This window comes from Pristiophorus japonicus, chromosome 11 (genome assembly GCF_044704955.1).
Source record: "Pristiophorus japonicus isolate sPriJap1 chromosome 11, sPriJap1.hap1, whole genome shotgun sequence".
Lineage (NCBI taxonomy): Eukaryota > Metazoa > Chordata > Chondrichthyes > Pristiophoridae > Pristiophorus > Pristiophorus japonicus.
Window position 1 is genome coordinate 86,416,803 of NC_091987.1, and position 21,587 is coordinate 86,438,389.

The following is a 21,587-nucleotide window of genomic DNA, read 5'->3' on the forward strand; positions in this document are numbered from 1 at the left end:
GGTATCTAATTCTTCATTGTACTAAGATAAGCTGGTGGATGCTAGCTGGGGATCCGAGATACAGTAATGCATGCGTTGTAATATTCAGATCAAATTTTGTTCTATTGCAGATAAAGTTTCCAGCTTTGTTCCTTCTGTAACATCTTCAGCATCGCCCAGCTCTAGAATACAGGTAAATAACATTGATGATTAGCTTAAATTCTTGATAAATAGTCATTCTCTTGGGTGAGGACAATATGGTTCTAGATTAATTGAAGAATAATAGAAGAACCAACCACTGACTGTTGGAAAGAATGGAGCAGATCCAGGATTATTGATAGACTCTGTCATGTCTTGTCTATTAGTTTCAGAGCAGCAGTCCACAAAGCAAACAAAATATTGAACTTTATTACCAAATCAGTGGAGCACAAGTCTGGAAGTATCATACTGAAGCTGTACAGTTCTCTGGTCAGGCTGCATCTTAAGCACTGAGTTCAATTCAGATCACCCAGAACGAGAGAAACATTCAGCTGGTGCAAAGAAGGGCTGCAAGGCCGATCCCTAGTGCCACAGGGGTTAGTTCTGAGAAAAGCTCCCAGCCTTGAAAGGTGAATGAGTGGAGGCGTCCCAGAGGCATACAAGGTATAAAAGTGATACAGAAAATGTTAATCCAGAATTATTTTGCACGATACCAGAACTGTAGGATAAGGAGACATAAGTACAAATTAGTGAACGGTAAGTTCAGAGCTTATGCCTGGAAACATTTCTTGATGTAGTGATTAATAGCTGGAATGATCTTTGGTAGAGTAGTGGAGACACAAATTCTGGAATCATTCAAGAAGATGCTATGATTGGAGGACCATAGGTTTCAGTGAGGTGGATGGGGCCTGATCTGAATTTAAATATGTGATAACAAGCTCCAGCATTGCTTGCAATAATATTCTTAAGGGAGAATGTTGAAAACAATGGCTTAAGCTTAATTTAAACAAAGTCAATGGAATGAGTTGATTTAATTTGGTTTATTTTCCTTCCATTCCCAGGGCATGGGATTGAAAGCCTAGGGATTGAACCTGTATGCTTCATTTACATACTACATATACCAATTGAGCCATTCGTGGAGCTGAAATACAATTCGATTTCAAATGTTTAATTTCTTACAGGAATGTATAAAGGTACCCATCAACCCACGCCAACAAAAAATAAGGATACGCAAACAGTAAGTAGTATTGAAATGATAAGTTAGTAAATTGTTTTGATTCTGAGCAATAGATTGTTACTGAGTAGGAGTAGGTAGTCTTTTCCTTTTTGAAGGTAATTAGAAATGGTTATTAATGTATGCAGACATGCCCCCCCGCCCCCCCCCCCCCCCCCCCCCCCACAACGCGCCCTTTTCCAAATACCTCCAAGGTTCAACATTCAAGATTAAAGACAAAACTAAAGCTTCTGGGTAACATCCTCAACAAACAACTTCAAGTTTTTGTAAACTTTTCCCAACCAACTGCAGAACAAATCATGATGCAGGCCCACAAAATCTCATTGTGCAATTCGGAAAAGCTAAAGCCAACCTTTTTATGCTTTGTTCCAATTATTTTTAAAATTTTTCTTGCTCCAGCTGTGAAATGGATATTTGTGGTTTGCATCACTTTGTTTTGTTAATGGTGGTTTTGATGTATTTTGCAATGGGCGTATTTTAGATTCAGTGGGCTCAAATTTGGTCAGGAGTTGCTCCGTTTTTTTTTTGGAGCAACTTGATTTTTCTGGAGTATCTTAAAAATCCCCATTCTGCACATTTAATTTGCGCCAGTGTAAGTGAGTTAGTTAGGATTCTTTTTAGTTTTGTTTTTCTTTCAAAAGGGGGCGTTACCAGCCACCTTCACCTGTTTTGGCCATTTAAGCCAGTTTGGACAGCTAATAGTTGCTCCAAACTAACTTAGGCCAGCGTATGTGGCCACTTGTGGCCCGCACAGAAAACCCTTGCGGAGAGTTAAGAAATCAGCGCAGGTAGCTAGAGATAGAGGGGGGAAGGGAAGTAAGAGGACCTTACAAAGCACTAAACACCTTCACAACAACATTAAAGTAGCATAAAAATCATCAATAATAAATAAATAAATACAAAATAAAAAGTCCTACCTCTGCCTCGGGAAGTCAGCGGGAGAACGCACCGGCAAGCCCTTCGGCCAGAGCTAGGACGGTGGGTGGGAAGCCCGGGTGGGAGAGCAGTGAACTGGCCACACACCCAAGAAGCAGCAGGCTGGGCTCGCAGAAGGGGGCTGGCAGGAGGGCACTTAAAGGGGGGCTGGGAACACACAGGCTGCAGGAGGGAACTTAATGGGGGAGCTGGGCTCGACAGAACACACAGGCTGCAGGAATGAACCAGGCTGCAACAGGCTGGGCGTAGGGGGTGGTGGTGGTAGGGGGGGGGGGGGGGGTGACGAGGAGAGAGGGAGAAGTCACATGATTGAAGGGGGTGAGGGGGAAAGAACAAAAGACCTTTGGGTGTGGTCCATATACATATTTTGGGTGGAGAGGGAGAAGTGCTGTGCTGCCATTTTTCACCATCTTTGACCTTTGAAAGTTTAAGTTTTACTTTAAGTATGGGTGCTGCAATATCGGGCACCAAAAATCAATGAGAAGGCTTTCGCTTTAAAAATAGTCGATTGCCAATGTTAGTCCCCCATTGCGCATGCGCGAATGCTCCAATGCGCAACGCTGCTGGCACTGTTACAGACGCTGGGCCCTAGCCTCGCCCCCCTGCTGGCTCTCTTTCAGCAGCACGGCCAGCTCCGCCCCCCCACTGCTTTTGCCACGCCAAGCCCTAGGACGGTTCATGGAGCGGGGAGAACACGGAGCTACATTTTTGGCACCGTTTTCGGAGCAGAAAGTCGGCGCACCTCTGGCAAGTGCGCTGAAAAAACCGGAGGGCCAAATTTGGGTCCATAAAAAAGCTATTTCCAAACTCCTTTTCTTGATTTACTAGAAGAGATTTGTAACCAATCTATCTTTATTTTTGTTTTGAATTTGGTAGGTTGTTTGTTCTTCTGTTTTTGTTCCTTTTAATCTCCCCATAGCAAGTATTTTCCTTAGCGAAGGGGCAAACTTCAGACCTGCTCCCAAGTCTCTGCCATTGCTGATGTGTAACCAGCTACAGTTATCAAACTGAAGGAAAATACTTGTGAGGAAATACAAATCAGACAAACAATGCATATTATTCTTATCTGCCTCAGAGTGCATTTCTCATTATGTTTTGTTGGAGCATTGTCCTTTGTTTCAAATTAAAGTACAGACAATATTGTTAGACATTGTTTGGGGCTTTTTAAGTACCAATTACCAGCAAAATTCAAATTTACTTTTTGAAATTTATTCTTATCTGAAATTAGTCTTGATGAGGTGCATATGCAAGTTCGTGCAACAGACTTGAGAGCTGCAATGCAGTCTGTTACTGGGGCCACCTTGACCTACATTGAAGTCTGCTGAGCGGATAAATGCAAGTAAAGTGGAGATTCACTGCAGCTTATTGTAATTTTCACAGGGCTGTACTGAAGGTACAGTAGTGTAGTGTTTACGTTACTGGACGATAATCTAGAGGCGTGGACTAATTGTCGAGAGAAATTTAAATCAATTCCCATGATGGCAGTCTGAGAATTTGAATTCAGTTTATAAAAAAAAATTTAAATAACAAAAGCAAAACTGGTATCAGGAAAAGTGGCCATAAAAACCCAACTGTTCACTAATGTCCTTTAGGGAAGGAAACCTGCCGTCCTTACCCGGTTTGGATTTATGTGACACCAGTCCCACACCAACATGGTTGACTCTTAACTGCCCTCTAAAGTGGATTCATCATCACAGGCAGTCCCTCGAAATCAAGGAAGACTTGCTTCCACTCTCAAAGTGAGTTCTTAGGTGACTGAACAGTTCAATACGGGAATTACATTCTCTGTCACAGGTGAGACAGACAGTCGTTGAAGGAAAGGGTGGGTGGGGAGTCTGGTTTGCCGCATGCTCCTTCCGCTGCCTGCACTTGGTTTCTGCATGCTCTCGGCGACGAGATTCGAGGTGCTCAGCGCCCTCCCGGATGCTCTTCCTCCACTTAGGGCGGTCTTTGGCCAGGGACTCCCAGGTGTCGGTGGGGATGTTGCATTTTATCAAGGAGGCTTTGATGGTGTCCTTGAAACGTTTCCTCTGCCCACTTGGGGATCACTTGCCGTGTAGGAGTTCTGAATAGAGTGCTTGCTTTGGGAGCCTTCTGTCAGGCATGTAAACAATGTGGCCCACCCAACGGAGCTGGTCGAATGTGGTCAGTGCTACGATGCTGGGGATGTTGGCCTGATCGAGGACACTAACATTGGTGCGTCTGTCAGGATCTTGCGGAGACATTGTTGGTGGTATTTCTTCAGCGATTTGAGGTGTCTACTGTATATAGTCCACGTCGCTGAGCCATACAGGAGGGCAGGTATCACTACAGTCCTGTAGACCATGAGCTTGGTACCAGATTTGAGGGCCTGATCTTTGAAAGCTCTCTTCCTCAGGCGGCCGAAGGCTGCGCTGGCACACTGGAAGCAGTGTTGAACCTCGTTGTCGATGTCTGCCCTTGGTGATAATAGGCTCCCAAGGTATGGAAAGTGGTCCACGTTGTCCAGGGCCACGTGTGGATCTTGATGACTGGGGGGCAGTGCTGTGTGGCGGGGTCAGGTTGGTGGAGGGCCTTTGTCTTAGAGGTTTAGTGTAAGGGCCATGCTTTCATACGCCTCAGTGAAGATGTTGACTATGACTTGGAATGTGCGCAGACGCAAGCGTCTTCCGCGTACTGTAGCTCGATGACAGAGGATGGGACAGTCTTGGATCTGGCCTGGTGACGACAAAGGTTGAACAGGTTCCCACTGGTTCTGTAGTTTAGTTCCACTCCAGCGGGGAGCTTATTGAGTGTGAGGTGAGAGTGTAAGATCGAGAAGAGGGTTGGCGCGATGATGCAGCCTGCTTGACCATGGTTTGGACGTTGATTGGGTCTGTGGTGGATCCATTGGTCAGGACCATGGCTTGTATGTCGTTGTGGAGCAGGCGGAGGTTGACGACAAACTTTTGGGGGCAGCCAAAACAGAGGAGGATGCTCCATAGTCCCTTGCGGTTAACAGTGTCGAAGGCCTTTGTAAGGTCAAAGAAGGCCATGTACAGGGGTTGGTGTTGTTCCCTGCATTTCTCTTGCAGTTGTCGCGCTGTAAAGATCGTATCCGTTGTGCCCTGTAGTGGACGGAATCTGCACTGTGACTCTAGGAAGAGCTCCTCAGCCACAGTGACTGGCAACAGGGAGATTCCTCTGTAGTTGCCGCAGTCGGACTTATCCCCTTTTTTAAGATGGTCACGATTACTGCATCTCAGATCTCCCGGCATGCTCTCCTCCTTCCAGATGAGAGAGATGAGGTAATGCATTCGTGCCAATAATGCATCTCTGCCATACTTTAGTGCCTCAGCGGGGATTCCATCCACTCCTGATGCCTTGTTGTTCTTGAGCTGACGATGGCCTTTTCTACCTCGTGCAGGGCTGGGGTTTTGCCGAGATAGTGGCAGGTATCATGCTGTGGGATGGAGTCGAGGACACTCAAGTCAAAGGCAGAGTCTCGGTTAAGGAGATCTTTGAAGTGCTCCTTCCAGCGGGTCCTGACTGCCTCGGTGTTCTTGATGAGTGTCTGCCGTTCCTGGCCAGCAGTGGGCTGGGGCCTTGGGTGCTTGGGCCGTACTTGACTGCAGTGAAGAATCCTTGTACATCATGGCTGTCGGCCAGCTGCTGAATCTCCTGTGCTTTCTCCACCCACCCACCATCTATTCTTTTGGTCGTGGGTTTTTTGTTGAACCTCGGCTGTAAGCCTTCTGTAATGCTGCTTTGCTGCCCCCAAGTTGGGTTGTTTTAGGTTCAGAAATGCCCCTGTGCTTGCAATCTATTAGCTCTTGGATCTTCTGGTCATTCTCATCAAACCAATCCTGGTGTTTCCTGATTGAGTGACCGAGCGTCTCTTCGCAGGCACTGATTATGGTGGCCTTGAGGGGAGACCAAGCACTGTGGGCATTCTGCGTCTCGGGGTCCTCAAGGGTCGCCAGGTTAGCAGTGAGGTGCTGGCTGCATAGGGCTCTCTTCGCTGGGTCTTTGAGTGCTCCGGCAATTTTTTTTTTGCGGCACCGCTTCTGCTGCCAACGCCGCTTTGGGGCTATATTGATGTTGACGGAACGGATTAGGCGGTGGTCCGTCCAGCAGCCATCAGCTCCTGTCATGGCGCGGGTGATGCGCACATCCTTGCGATCCCCGGCTCAAACGATGACATAGTCGAGCAGGTGCCAGTGTTTGGAGTGAGAGTGTTGCCATGATGCCTTGTACTTGTCCCTCTGGCGGAACAAGGTGTTAGTGATGACAAGGTCATGTTCTTGGCATTTTGTCAGGAGCAGGGTACGGCTGGAGTTGGTTTTCCCTACCCCCTCTCTGCCGATCACACCTCCCCAGAAGTCTGTGTCCTTACCGACTCTGGCATTGAAGTCGCCGAGGAGGATCAGTTTATCGTCCGCAGGGACAAGGGACAGGGATTGTTCGAGGCTGGAGTAAAATCCCTCTTTGGCCTCATCTGTTGCGGCGAGTGTTGGGGCGTACGCGCTGATGACTGTGGCACACTGGTTCTGGGATAGGGTGAGTCGGAGAGTCATGAGACGTTCGCTAATCCCGCAGGGGGAGTCTCTGAGACGGTCGATCAGCTCGTTCTTGATGGCAAAACCGACTCCATGGAGGCGGCGGCATTCTTCTGGTTTGCCTTTCCAGAAGAAGGTATAACCTCACTTTGTTCTTTGAGCTGGCCTTCCCCTGTCCGCTGGGTCTCGCTTAGGGCGGCGAAGCGTCTAAGTTCCCAGGCAACGATGGCGGTGCGGCGTTCCAGTCTGTTGCTGTTGGAGTTGTCCATTAGGGTCCTGACATTCCAGGTCCCGAACTTCATTTTGAAGGGTGAAAGATGTCTCTGCGTGAGTTATTTTAATGTGGGGTGGCTGATGCACACCAGCAGCACACAGGCTTAGCAGATCTTGGTCTTGGTCCAGTGGCAAGGGGGTCCAAGACGACTGGAGACTAGGCACTACTGTGTGAGCCTAGTTGCCATAAGCTCAGCACTGAGCAGCGCCCTTCAGTGAGGTGGTGAGAAAACCGAGGTCTGGATGAGGGCAGGCATTGGGAAGGTCAGAGGTCCACATTGTGGGGGGAGGAGAATTACCACAGCCATTGTGCACACCATGTGTTCGACAGAGACTTCGCCGTTGAGTGGGGCCAGCGGCCAGAACGTTGCTGAAGGGGCTAAGGCCAGGATGTCAGCGGTGAAGTGAAGACCATGGAGTCGCCGGAGGGTTGCAGGCCCAAGTGTCGCTAGTGGGCAGGCTCGTGCTTGAGGGCGAGGAATGAAGGTAGGGCCTAAACCTGAGATGGGAGGTGGTCAAAGGCTCACTGCCGTTGAGATGCCGGGGGTCGATTGGAGCAGCTGAGTCGACCAGTACGGAGCGAGAGTCCAGTTGGAGGGCCCTTGGTAGTAGAGAGGTTGACCTGGAAGGCAAGTCAAGATTGGGGGATGGGGTGGGCAATGGGCTCTTGCAGCGAGGATTTTAGGGGTAGGAAAGTACTTTGCGGGGGTTGACGTTGGGGCCAGAAGGGGCTTAGACAGTGGGAGGGGAAGATTGAGGGAGAGCGAGTGTTGAAGGATGGCAGTAGATGGCCGGAAGGAAGGATTGTTCGGGGAGAGCTCCTTAGGGAGCTGCTATCCCATCCACCATCTTGGGTAGCATCTTAACTGCCCTCTAAAGTCGACTAGCAAGTCACTCAGTTGTATCACCACATGGACTGCAGCAGTTCAAGAAGACCCACCACCATCTTCTCAGAGCAACTAGGGATAGATAGTAAATGCCAGCCTTGCCAGCGCCTCCCACATCCTGGAAATGAATTGAAAAAAATGTAACTGAAGTAGGTTGCTTTGGAGTTTACTCTGATGATTTTGCAGACCATGGGGATAGTTTGCTATCTATGTAATCATTACAAATGTAACACAATGGAATAATGTTCAGAATAGTCTCCGCTCGGTAGATACAGGTTGAACCTCTCTTATCCGGCATCCTCAAGACCTGGCCTGTGCCGATTAAGAGGATTTGCCGGACGACGGGAGATCACGCCAATCCTAACGTTGTCAGCAGTACCCGGTAAGTTTTTCATGTAATGGTTAATTTCGGGCGGAGGCACCAACTCTCAGAGCAGCGGGGTCAATGTGTACCTGTGGGGAACATCAATGAAGTGTCGTTGTGGGCTGCAGGTCAGCTGAGAAAGATCGGCAGTGTTTACAGCAGAGTATAAATCCTTCTAACTGATGTAACTGCACAAGATAAAAGTTCACGGGGTTGAGGGTAATATATTAGCATGGATAGAGGATTGGCTAACAGAGAACAGAGTGTCGGGATAAATGGTTCATTCTCTAGTTGGCAACCAGTAACTAGTGGGGTGTCGCAGGGATCAATGCTGGGACCCCAACTATTTACAATCTATATTAACGACTTGGAAGAAGGGACTGTGTGTAATGTAGCCAAGTTTGCTGACGATACAAAGATGGGAGGAAAAGCAATGTGTGAGAAGGACACAAAAAATCTGCAAAAGGACATAGACATGCTAAGTGAGTGGGCAAAAATTTGGCAGATGGAGTATAATGTTGGGAAGTGTGAGGTCATGCACTTTGGCAGACAAAATCAAAGAGCAAGTTATTATTTAAATGGAGAAAGATTGCAAAGTGCCGCAGTACAGTGGGACCTGGGGGTACTTGTGCATGAAACACAAAAGGATAGTATGCAGGTACAGCAAGTGATCAGGAAGGTCAATAATATCTTGGCCTTTATTGCAAAGGAGATGGAGTATAAAAGCTGGGAAGTCTTGCTACAGCTATGCAAGGTATTGCTGAGGCCACAAACAAACAAAAGTGACCGGGGCCCAGGAGAGGCATGAGTTTGGGGCCCAGAAGAGGCGAGGGCCTAGGGGCAGCATGGGCCAACTCACACTGCGATATGTGTGCGCGCTCGGTCTGTGCAGCAAAGCTAGTCTCCAGTCGTCTTGGGTAATCCTTGCCACTGGACCAAGACCTAGTTCTGTCAAGCCCGTGTGGTGGTTGGTGTGCAACGGCCACCACATGTTAACAAAAAATCCACGCACAGGCATCTTCCACCCTTCAAGATGTAGTTCGGGATTTGGAATATTAGGGCCTTCATTGAAACACCTGTGAACTCATCCCATTTTGGCATGGAAGCCAGTCATCCTCGTTTCGAGGGACTGCCTATGATGATGATGATGATGATGATGATGATGATGATGATGATGAGGCCACACCTGGAATACTGCGTGCAGATTTGGTTTCCATATTTACAAAAGGATATACTTGCTTCGGAGGCAGTTCAGAGAAGGATCACTAGGTTGATTCCGGAGATGAGGGGGTTGACTTATGAGGAAAGGTTGAGTAGGTTGGGTCTCTACTCATTGGAATTCAGAAGAATGAGAGGCGATCTTATCAAAATGTATAAAATTATGAGGGGGCTTCATAAGGTGGGTGCAGAGAGAATGTTTCCACTGATTGGGGAGACTAGAACTAGAGGGTATGATCTTAGAATAAGGGGCCGCCCATTTAAAACAGAGATGAGGAGAAATTTCTTCTGAGGGTTGTAAATCTGTGGAATTCGCTGCCTCGGAGAGCTGTGGAAGCTGGGACATTGAATAAATTTAAGACAGAAATAGACAATTTCTTAAACGATAAGGGAATAAGGGATTATGGGGAGCGGGCGGGGAAGTGGAGCTGAGTCCATGATCAGATCAGCCATGATCTTATTGAATGGCGGAGCAGCTCGAGGGGCTGTATGGTCCACTCCTGTTCTTATTTCTTATGTTCTTATGTAAAGTTCAATGTCTGATCTTGAGAGTTTGTTTTAGATGAGCGATCTTCATTAATTTAAGCATTAGTTCAGAGAGACTGCAATACTTCAGCTGACTTTGTCCTTTCAATTACAAAATGTGCCTAACCGTCAATATCAGTTTATAAACAAATTTTTAAAAACTGAAAAGAGGAGCAGCCAGCCCCAGGATACAGCGCGCCGACCTGACCTAGGAAGGAACATCGGAGGTAGCGGGGCGAAGAGGAGCAGCCAGCCACCGGGAATGATGCCAGACAAGGGAGGTTGCCGGTTAAAGGATTATCGGATAAGAGAGGTTCTACCTGTAACTGTCTGTCGGCTTTGCATCAGAGCATAGTTGGGCTTGGTAGAGCTTCAGCCAGATGATGGCTCCATCAATGCAATCTCTTTTCCAGGTCTTCAAAATTTCCCCCTGACCTTCAATGAAGGTTACATTTGACTAGAAATTTAACTGGACCAACATGACACCATCACAAAACTGAGCAATCGGCTTGATTAACACCCTGTCATTGAACTCAGTATCCATCCCTTCCACCACTGTGGCTGCAGTGTGCACTATCTACAGGAAGCACTGCAGCAACTTGCTAAGCTTACTTTGACAGAACTTCCTGATCCCCCGACCTCTACTACTAAGCAGCAGTGACATGGGAACACCATCAACTGTCTGTTTCGCTCAGTCATACACCACCTTGACAGTATTTTCTTTGTTAACGGCACTACATAAATGCAAGTTGTTGGACATATACTTCCATTTTTTCATTGTTGTTGGTTCAAAATCCGAGTGTTCCCAACTGATATTAATGTAGCAGCACCATCACAGCAAGGACTGGAGAGCTCAAGTCATTCGTTTGTACCACGGTGATCACTAGAAACTTGGAAATAACATTGAAGTAAGAAGTGGTAACTGAAATTATCTCATTTTTCCTTTCAGACCATGTATTCTTATTATGGATTCACTAAGAGCAGCTTCACAATTGCATACAGTGAAGATTTTACGAGAGTGAGTATGCAGTAAAGTATATTCTATCTATTAGCAATATAGGTAAGATAACTTACCTATTTTATTTTGAACTAAATGATGGAACATTAATCAGAACCCTCAAAATACTGGTAAGATTTATTTTCTTTTGTTTTATTACTTATTGTGGTGCTCCCCAGGGTTCAGTACTAGGACCACTGCTGTTTTTGACGTACATTAATGACTTGGACTTGAGGGTACAGGATACAATTTTGAAATTTGCAGATGACGTGAAACTTGGAAGTGCAGTAAACAGTGAGGAAGATAGTAATAAACTTCAAGAAGATATAGACCTGTGGAATGGGCAGACGCGTGGCAGATTAAATTCAACGCAGAGAAGTGTGAGGTGATATATTGTGGTAGGAAGAATGAGGAGAGACCATACATACTAAATGGTACAATTTTGAAGAACCTGGGGGTGTTTGTGCACAAATCTTTGAAGGTGACAGGGCAGGTTAGCAAAGCAATTAATAAAGCATTTGGGATCCTGTGCTTTATGAATAGAGGCATAGAGTACAAAAGCCAGGAAGTGATGCTAAACCTATATAAAATACTAGTTCGGTCCCAGCTAGAGTATTGTGTCCAATTCTGGGCACCACATCTTGGGAAGCACGTGAATGCTTTGGAGAGGGTACCGAAGAAATTTACCAGATTGGTTCCAGTGATGAAGGCTTACAGTTATGTGGATGTACTGGAAGCTGGGATTGTTCTCCTTGGAGCAGAGAAGGCTAAGAGGAGATTTGATAGATTTGTTTAAAATCATGAAGAATTTATATAGAGTAACTAAAGAGAAACTGTTTCCAATGGCTGAAGGATCGATAATGAGAGGGCACAGATTTAATGTGAGTGGCAAAAGAACCAGAGGCAACATGAGGGTAACTTTTTTATACGAGTGGTCAAAATTTCCTCCTTTCCTCCACGCCACCAGTGACGTATCCTTTAGCTTTGCCCTTTTGGAACTCTTCTTTTTTTCCTACTCTGCCCCCTCCCCACCCCCCAAAAGAAATTCCTTGAGGCCTAATTCTTCAACCATTCCTTCAGACACCACCTGCAAGTCCTATCTTCTGCTTGGTGTCTGCCCCGCCCACATTACCCAGTCCTTTTTGGCATGTGCCTTGTAATGTTCTGCTCTGTTTAAGGTGCTATATAAGTACAGGTTGGTTGTGGTTTACTCTGTTGGGTCAGTCAAATGTTGTTCTTGCATTTAACCAGTCTTACAGTTCTTTTGTTTACAATAATAAATCTGGAAACTGTATTGACACCGTTCCCTTTGCCTTGAATAGGTATCTACAAATAGAGTGGGAAGTGAAAAAAAGAGGTCCACACAATTTCACGTCTGATAAAATGAAGGGCTCAGTCCCCAGAGTCCCTAAGCAAGATAACAGCAGTGACTGTGGCATTTACTTATTGCAATATGTGGAGAGCTTCTTTCAGGTAATTTATTTTTTGTTAACTGGGTGTCAATAAGCATGGAAACCTATAATGATGAAGAGTCTTCACATTAAGTTACTGAGTAAGCCCCCTGTTGCTTGCCTAACTAGGATAAGCCTACTTGCTGGAGAAATTAACTTGTAGGGTTAAATATTGCCGAATAGGAAGAATCTCAGCCTTCGAACAGATCTACTACACATCCAGCCTATTAGTGAACCAAGCAAGCTGTTTAATCTAATGAAGCATCCTCAAGTCCTTTAGCTCTATCTGGTTCAGATATTGGATTACTGAGTTTCCCAGAATGAGTTCATTGGGTTTCTAACCTCTCACCGCCCTGCCTCCAACTAATCACTAGTTGGCTGCTGGACAACTAGATGAGCCATCATTTGATGAACACCAGGTACCAGATCTCTACATGAACAGTGTGATAAGAACAATAAATGCAATGCCACGGACCTTCGGGCTACAGCATGTTCACATACCATACCTGATCAAATGGTAGTTTAATCAATTGAAGGCATGGGACTTCAGCAGTGGCTGCTTGCCACTCTGCATTTTTCACTTTCCAATATCTAGCTGAAGATTGTGATAACAGCGAGCCTTGCATATCTGAGCATTTATATTCGTACCATTCCAACAGCAGTTATCCCAAGTGAGAATTTCCTTATAGCTGTACAATGGACATCTTCAGAGTAGTGGATCCATATGGGACAGCTTGCGTTATGCAAGCTACTTTCATGTTCTAGATGTCCAAGTCACCGACTGCTTAATCCAAGTCCTCACTTGAGAAGCTTTGACAAAGAGGCGTGTCTTTTTGAAAATCAATGAAAGTAGTGGGTTTTCTCTGAACTTTACAACTTTCTGCGATCTTGTATAAAGCCATCACCCATTCTACACCTTCCTCACAAGGTCCCAATTCAGCCTGTTCTTTTCTAATTATTCCATGGGCCTCCAGAGCAATCGATATGTGTAGCATAACCCATAGAACCAACTTAAGAACCATTGATATAGTTGAGATTCTTCATTAGTTTTCATTCTCATTAGTTCCCCATCTTCTGGATAATATGTAACCGTGCTCTGGAATACTAAGTGTGAGTGGCTCAAACAAATCCTGTTCTACAGTCACAGTAGGGAGACTCCAAGGCGGGTCAGTTACCAGCACTGTTCTATAAGATCGTACTTGTTTTTCCCACCGGGGGTAGAGTAGTCTTTAGAAATGTGGCATCCAAACTGTCCATGCCTGTTACCTAACCTTTATCTTGATAATTGAATTTTAAGCTAATGTTCAATGGGAATGTAGACTTCTGGATCTGGCACTATTGTGGTTACCTTTATGAACATTTTTTATTATAAAGAGAGAAAGCTACTCTCTGATTTTCACTCATTTCCACCCTTCATTTTCACCGGTTACTTAGATGGGATGTGGTATGTATGATTTTTGAGTTGGACATAATACATTTTTCTGCAGTGCTTTTGATCAGACTCCATACCCCTTACTATTCCTACTCCCTTAACTTGGGCAGCCCAGGTCTTTTTCCCAGGCATCATCTCGTCTTTCTGTTTGTTCTTGGTCATGGGGGTGAGAATGATACATAGGGTAGTGATGTGTCTGCAAGAGGCTGTTGGGGATTGGAGGTGAAGTTCTAATGGGGTTGGTTCACACTGAGGTCTGCAAAATATTGCAGGATTCTGGATGTGGTATTTTATTTGGCTATAATGGTAATGATGAGTACGGTTATATTTATCAGATAGCAGGTGGTGCTCTGGAGGAGCTGGTCTAATCTGCTGATGCCTTTCCACAGTTCTGCATCCAGCTGAAGTGAGTCCGACTGAGCTGCCCACTGTGCCATATTGGGGAGAAGGCTGTTAGATTCTGGGATCTTTAGGCAAACACAAACCTATTCTAAGCCGAGAGAGTTGTAGTGACAATGGGAGGTGCTTCTGGCTCTCTCTTGGTTACTTTTGAGGGTCTGTGTTTAGCAAGCTATGTAAGGGGATTGGAAGGAAGGTGCTGGCTTCCATTCACAACCATAGGTTTTGTTGGGGGGGCAGTAGACTAGGCCACAATCACTTAGATTTGAGCTGCCCAGTAATAGTGTCTGAAATTTGGGAGACTAAGTCCTCTCCTTTGGCAACTGGAGGCATTTGAAGCGTATTCACGGCCTTTTGCCGACTAAGAGGAACTAGAAATGTGACGGGCCAGGTCATGTAATAGTTAGGTTGTTACCTTGATGGGCAGTATCTGAAATAGGTCGAGGAAGTGAGGGAGACTTGTCCATTTCTGTTTACTGTACAGTGCAGTGATATGCAGCATAGTCTACACCTCTTGATTCAAAATTGCTTAATTCAAATCTTTTTAGCATAAAATCTAGATTTTGTTGTGTTATTTACATTACTTAATTCAACTATAGTATGACCATTGGTTCACACAAGGGCAGAATGGACTGAGATGCACAGAACAGATAGAAAAAAATAAGTCTGTTGTGGAATTCAACTGAACTTGCATTCTGCGGTGACTTTGGGCTTTGGCAAATCCCCGAGTTTCCAGAATTATAGTGGAGGCAGTCAAGAGAGGTAGAGCTGCGTGTTATCAGTGCATGTGTGGAAGCTGACCCCATGTCTGTAGATGATGCTTCCAAGGGGCAACATTTAGATAAGGAAGAGGAGAGGGCCAGGGATAGATCCTTGCCCCCCCCACCCCTCCCCCAGGTGGCGGGGCAGGGTGGGAAGAGAAGTCATTGGTAGAGATCCTTTGGATATGATTGGATGGGTAAGAGAAGAACCAAGTGAGAGCAGTCTTACCAAGATGGGCAACGGAGGAAAGGTGTTGGAGGAGGATGGTGTGATCATTTATCTAAGGCTGCAGAGAGGACGAGGAGGGATAGTGCACTATGGTCAAAAGGATCCCTTGTAGAGTTGAAACACCCCAGTTGCAGATGATGTTTTACTGATCATTGGGGTGGAGCTGTTTTCCAGTAATCATTCTAAGCAATGTTGAGGCTTGGAACATTTAGTGTAGTTCAGTATGTATTCTTGTTCAATTTGTTAATGGAGTTCTGTTCAAATTAATGTTGAGGAAGTCATTTGCAGCACAACTGGGCTTTCTTTGGCTTTGATGAAGCAGGATTAAATATGGTCTACATTGGATCTGATTTGTACAATGACTAACCTGGGATGCTTAGCTGCTCCATTTTCGCAACAAAGTTTACTCTTACATTGGCTAGTGGCTTTTTTTCCTCTTTGCAAAATTATATTCTTTCTTTCTCTTTCCACAGAATCCCATCACAAATTTTGATTTACCATTGCAGCTGGATAAGTGGTTCCTACGACAGGAGGTAAAGAAAAAACGGGAGGAAATACAAGATTTAATTCTGCACTTACACAGTCAGCAGAGAACTGATAGCTAATGAATCTGTACACACAGCACAGATATTGTACTTGATCATTTCAAAGCTGCTGATCATCAAGTATCCACAAATCTTGGAATATGAAGACTTTAAATTCAACTGTAAATTTTTGAACTAGTTGACTAATAATGTGTAGCATATTCAGTTTAAAATAGTTCTGTTTATAGTGGTGTACAGTTTAATAAATTATACTGTTTTGTGACTTCTTACTTACTGTCTTGTATTTCTTGCATTTATTTTTGTCTTCAAAATGACAGGTATTATAGGCCTATTAGTAGACATTCAACTCCCCTGCTAGTAGGCCACAGTACAAATCTCCATCTCAATTTAAACTTGATGTGCTTTGGCAATAGTTTAAAATGCTTGTTCGTTAATTGGAAGGTTGGGGAGGTGGGGAAATGTTCAGAACTAATATTCTGGAATAGCGCACTTCTTTCAAGTAAACACAGAACAGCAGTGATGATTAAGTGAAGTTTGGATCCAAGCTATCCTGGTTGAAAAAAATATATGATGTCGTCTGGGAGGCATTGAGGCTTTGAGCAGGCTATCTACCTAAATTACAAGTTGAGCAGTAATATATATTACAAGGAGATGTCAAGAAGGAAAATCAACTAAAAGGAAAGAAACAAAAGTATATTGACCAATGTCATACTTTGTACAGTTCTAAGACCCCTTTATTTTCTTGTATATTTTAAGTTTGCCATAAGGAGTGGGGTGGGGGAAATTTTGGCAGGAAAGGAGAGCAAGGCGTGGATAGAAAGAATAAATAAATATATCATGTAAAAAGCCAATCTCCACTCTGAAAACCTTTATCCTTGCTTTGCCTCAATGTGTAGTTTATATCCATCTTGTACAGGCCTGAAAGACTATCTTGCCACCTAAAAATCAAATACCGAAATTAGTTTTAGAATGCCGGAGATATATAAATCATATTCTACATTGCAATTATTAGTTTCTCAGTGCAAAGATAACTGAAATAGCTTACCAGTGAAAATGGAACAATTAAGTATTGTAGCAAAATGATATCTCAATAGATTATTCAAAATGCATGATATAACTTTTAATGTTAAGATGAGGTGTGCGTGTTAACGATGTTGCATGACTCAACAGACATTTATTTGGAATAATTATTCTTCAAACTAGTGCTGAGCACATTTTACATGCTCAAATACCTGTCTTGCTGCTTCAATTAATAATACATGGACACCAATATGTTTTTAAACAACCTAATTGGCTCCCAGGGTTCAAAACAATAATCTGTTGGTGTTTTCTCAGTGCTGAAGTGGTATATTATTGGCAAACAGTGGTCGAACCAAGGTCAAAAATAGTGAATATGCCATGTTTTTAACATGGCACTGTACATAATTCAGATTAATCATGACTTTTTGTTCAGATTAGCTATCTTCTGTGGCATTGTTCACGGGTTCTCTGGGATGTGGGGCACAGTTGCAGTGAGTAAAATTTGGGGAATACTATTGGAAGCTGTTCTGCACTCTGCCACTGAAACCGGCCTATGAGGATAGCCCTGCCTCACTAACGTTCTACATGAAACAATAAGAGCAGGAGGAAATAGTGCTTTGATAACTGGCACATCTAGTGGAGCAGGGCAGAAGAAAAAAAGAGAAGGCTAGTCAAAAAAATCCATGTGCCCAGCAGTATTATGAATGTCCAGAATACCTGCTAAGCTGTTGGGAATGGTAGCATAGTGGTTATGTTACTGGACTAGTAATCCAGAGGTCGAGACAAATGATCCAGGGACGTGAGTTCAAATCTGAATTTAAATTAATTTAATAACTCTGGAATAAAAAGCTAGTGTCCGAAATGGTGACCATGTAGATTGTTGTAAAAACCCATCTGATTCACTAATGACCTTTAGAGAAGGAAATTGGCCGTCCTTACCCAGTCTGACCTATGTGACTCCAGACCCACAGCAATGTGGTTGACTCTTAACTGTCCTCTGAAATGGTCTAGCAAGCCACTCAATTAAGGGCAATTGGGGATGGACAATAAATGCTGGCCTTGCCGGTTACTCCCACAACCCGTGAATAAATAAAGAAAAAGCTGAAGTCTGTCAGTAACAAACTTTTAAAAGTAACGCTTATCAAACGTTTTGTGGCTAACTCTCATCCATTACACTTCAGAGTTTCCAAAGTATTTAAAAAGGAAAACGGGTTATTCTCTCTCAGGTTTTTCTTGATCTTATTGATCTGAGAACATGAGCCAGAGCTGCACAAGCAACTGCCAATCGAGAGAAACACCCCTCTGCAATTAGTCTTTAGATGCCCCCCACATCTCGGCTCCAAGGGAGCACTTGTGCAGTGGCCTTAATTGGACAGGTCGGGCAAAATACTACTTTATGCAGCAGCATAACTGTATTCTAGACTAAGCTACCTGTGGAAAAATGCCACAGGAGGTCTGCTAGTTTGAACAAAAAAGTCTGCATTATGTGTAGTCATGAACAAAGGTTGGAATCCACATACAAAGAGCAAAATATAACTTGTGAGAATATGGATCTTTTGAGATTTTTTAGGGCAGAGCCATGCAGCCTATTGCAACTGTGTTATGTTCTGCAGTCATGTTTGTTTTATATACAAAAGACAAAGCACCTATAGATCCGCTCCCTAAAGTTTAGCTTGTGGTGATCAAAATTGTTGCATAGCTCAATCATATATCTTTGGTAGCATAATCCTATTAGAGTAAACTAAAGCTGGGACTTCATAATCCTACTGCAGAGTAAGCTAAATTTATTGACCTGATATATAAATATTAACACTAATATGGAAAACATTGAAAAGCAGTCAAGCCATTCAAGTAACACATACTTTACTCATAAACGCAAAACTAAGCCATAGAAACATAGAAAATAGGTGCAGGAGTAGGCCATTCAACCCTTCGAGCCTGCACCACCATTCAAGAAGATCATGGTTGATCATTCACCTCAGTACCCCTTTCCTGCCTTCTCTCCATACCCCTTGATTCCTTTAGCCGTAAGGGCTATATCCAACTCCTTCTTGAATATATCTAACGAACTGGCATCAACAACTCTCTGCGGAAGAGAATTCCACAGGTTAACAACTCTGAGTGAAGAAGTTTCTCCTCATCTTGGTGCTAAATGGCTTACTCCTTATTCTTAGACTGTGATTTCTGGTTCTGGACTCCCCCAGCATCGGGAACATTTTTCCTGCATCTAACCTGTCCATGCCCATCAGAATTTTATATGTTTCTATGAGATCCCCTCTCATTCTTCTAAACGCCAGTGAATACAGGCCCAGTCGATCCAGTCTCTCCTCATATGTCAGTCCTGCCATCCCGGGCATCAATCTGGTGAACCTTTGCTGCACTCCCTCAATAGCAAGAACATCCTTCCTCAGATTAGGAGACCAAAACTGAACACAATATTCCAGGTGAGGCCTCACCAAGGCCCTGTACAGCTGCAGCAAGACCTCCCTGCACCTAGACTCAAATCCCTTGGCGATGAAGGCCAACATGCCAGTTGCCTTCTTCGCCGCCTGCTGCACCCGCATGCCAACCTTCAATGACTGATGTATTATGACACCCAGGTCTCGTTGCACCTCCCCTTTTCCTAATCTGCCGCCATTTAGATAATATACTGCCTTCATGTTTTTGCCACCAAAGTGGATAACCTCACATTTATCCACATTATACTGCATCTGCCATGCATTTGCCCACTCACCTAACCTGTCCAAGTCACCCTGCAGCCTTTAGCATCCTCCTCACACTGCCACCCAGCTTAGTGTCATCTGCAAACTTGGAGATAGTACTCTCAATTTCTTCATCTAAATCATTGATGTATATTGTAAATAGCTGGGGTCCCAGCACTGAGCCCTGCGGCACCCCACTAGTCACTGCCTGCCATTCTGAAAAGGACCCGTTTATCCAGACTCTGCTTCCTTTCTGCCAACCAGTTCTCTATCCACGTCAATACATTACCCGCAATACCAATTGCTTTAATTTTGCATACCAATCTCTTGTGTGGGACCTTGTCAAAAGCCTTTTGAAGGTCCAAATACACCACATCCACTGGTTCTCCCTTGTCCACTTTACGAGTTACATCCTCAAAAAATTCTAGAAGATTTGTCAAGCATGATTTCCCTTTCATAAATGCATGCTGACTTGGACCGATCCGGTCACTGCTTTCCAAATGCGCTGCTATTTCATCTTTAATCATTGATTCCAACATTTTTCCCACTACTGATGTCAGGCTAACCGGTCTATAATTCCCTATTTTCTCTCTCCCTCCTTTTTTAAAAAGTGGTGTTACATTAGCTACCCTCCAGCCCATAGGAACTGATCCAGAGTTGATAGACTGTTGGAAAATGATCACCAATGCATCCACTATTTCTAGGGCCACTTCCTTAAGTACTCTGGGATGCATACTATCAGGCCCTGGGGATTTATCGGCCTTCAATCCCATCAATTTCTCAAAGACAATTTCCTGAATAATAAGGATTTCCTTCAGTTCCTCCTTCTCACTAGACCCTCCATCCCCTAGTATTTCCGGAACGTTATTTGTGTCTTCCTTCGTGAAGACGGAACCAAAGTATTTGTTCAATTGGTCTGCCGTTTCTTTGTTCCCCATTATAAATTCACCTGATTCTGACTGCAATGGACCTACTTTATCTTCACTAATATTTTTCTCTTCATATATCTATAGAAGCTTTTGCAGTCAGTTTTTATTTTCCCAGCAAACTTCCTCTCATACTCTATTCCCCCCCCCCCCCCCTTTGTCCTCCACTGCTGACTTCTAAATATCTCCCAGTTCTCAGGTTTGCTGCTTTTTCTGGCCAATTTATATGTCTTTTCCTTGGATTTAACACTATCCCTAATTTCCCTTGTTAGCCACGGTTGAGCCCCCTTCCCTGTTTTATTTTTACTCCAGACAGGGATGTACAATTGTTGAAGTTCATCCATGTGATCTTTAAATGTTTGCCATTGCCTATCCACCATCAACCTTTTAAGTATCATTCGCCAGTCTATTCTAGCCAATTCCCGTCTCATACCATCAAAGTTACCTTTCCTTAAGTTCAGGACCCTAGTCTCTGAATTAACTGTGTCACTCTCCATCTTAATAAAGAATTCTACCATATTATGGTCACTCTTCCCCAAGGGGTCTCGCACAATAAGATTGCTAATTAGTCCTTTCTCGTTACACATCACTCAGTCGAGGATGGCCAGCCCTCTAGTTGGTTTCTCGACATATTGGTCTAGAAAACCATCCCTAATACACTCCAGGAAATCCTCCTCCACCATATTGCGACCAGTTTGGTTAACCCAATCTACATGTAGATTAAAGTCGCCCATGATAACTGCTGTACCTTTATTGCATGCATCCCTAATTTCTTGTTTGATGCTGTCCCCAACCTCACTACTACTGTTTTATGGTTTGTACACAACTCCCACTAGAGTTTTTTGCCCTTTGGAATTCCCTGGATGCCACCACCCACTTTGGTGTCATCTGCAACTTGGAGATATTACACTCAATTCCTTCATCTAAATCGTTAATGTATATTGTAAATAGCTGGGGTCCCAGCACTGAGCCCTGCGGCACTTCACTATTCACTGCCTGCCATTCTGAAAAGGACCCGTTTATCCCGACTCTCTGCTCCCTGTCTGCCAACTAGTTCTCTATCCACGTCTGTACATTACCCCCAATACCATGTGCTTTGATTTTGCACACCAATCTCTTGTGCGGGACCTTGTAAAAAGCCTTTTTGAAAGTCCAAATACACCACATCCACTGGTTCTCCCTAGTTACATCCTCAAAAAATTCAGGAAGATTC

The 21,587-nt window shown here is 44.3% G+C and overlaps 1 protein-coding gene across 5 annotated transcripts in view; it reads left to right on the forward strand.

The window, feature by feature from the left end:
* Positions 1-15,995, forward strand: part of LOC139276145 (sentrin-specific protease 7) — a 142,324-nt gene extending 126,329 nt beyond the window's left edge. For 4 of the 5 annotated variants that reach the window (XM_070893672.1, XM_070893674.1, XM_070893676.1 and 1 more), the window contains 5 exons: positions 111-172; positions 1,140-1,195; positions 10,862-10,930; positions 12,232-12,382; positions 15,655-15,995. In XM_070893672.1, coding sequence (XP_070749773.1) covers positions 111-172; positions 1,140-1,195; positions 10,862-10,930; positions 12,232-12,382; positions 15,655-15,786 — 470 coding nt within the window. In that variant the 3' untranslated portion in view covers positions 15,787-15,995. Of the gene's footprint in view, positions 1-110; positions 173-344; positions 568-1,139; positions 1,196-10,861; positions 10,931-12,231; positions 12,383-15,654 lie in introns of those variants that run through there. The other variant, XM_070893675.1, reaches the window with a different exon arrangement.
* Positions 15,996-21,587: the final 5,592 nt, after the last annotated feature.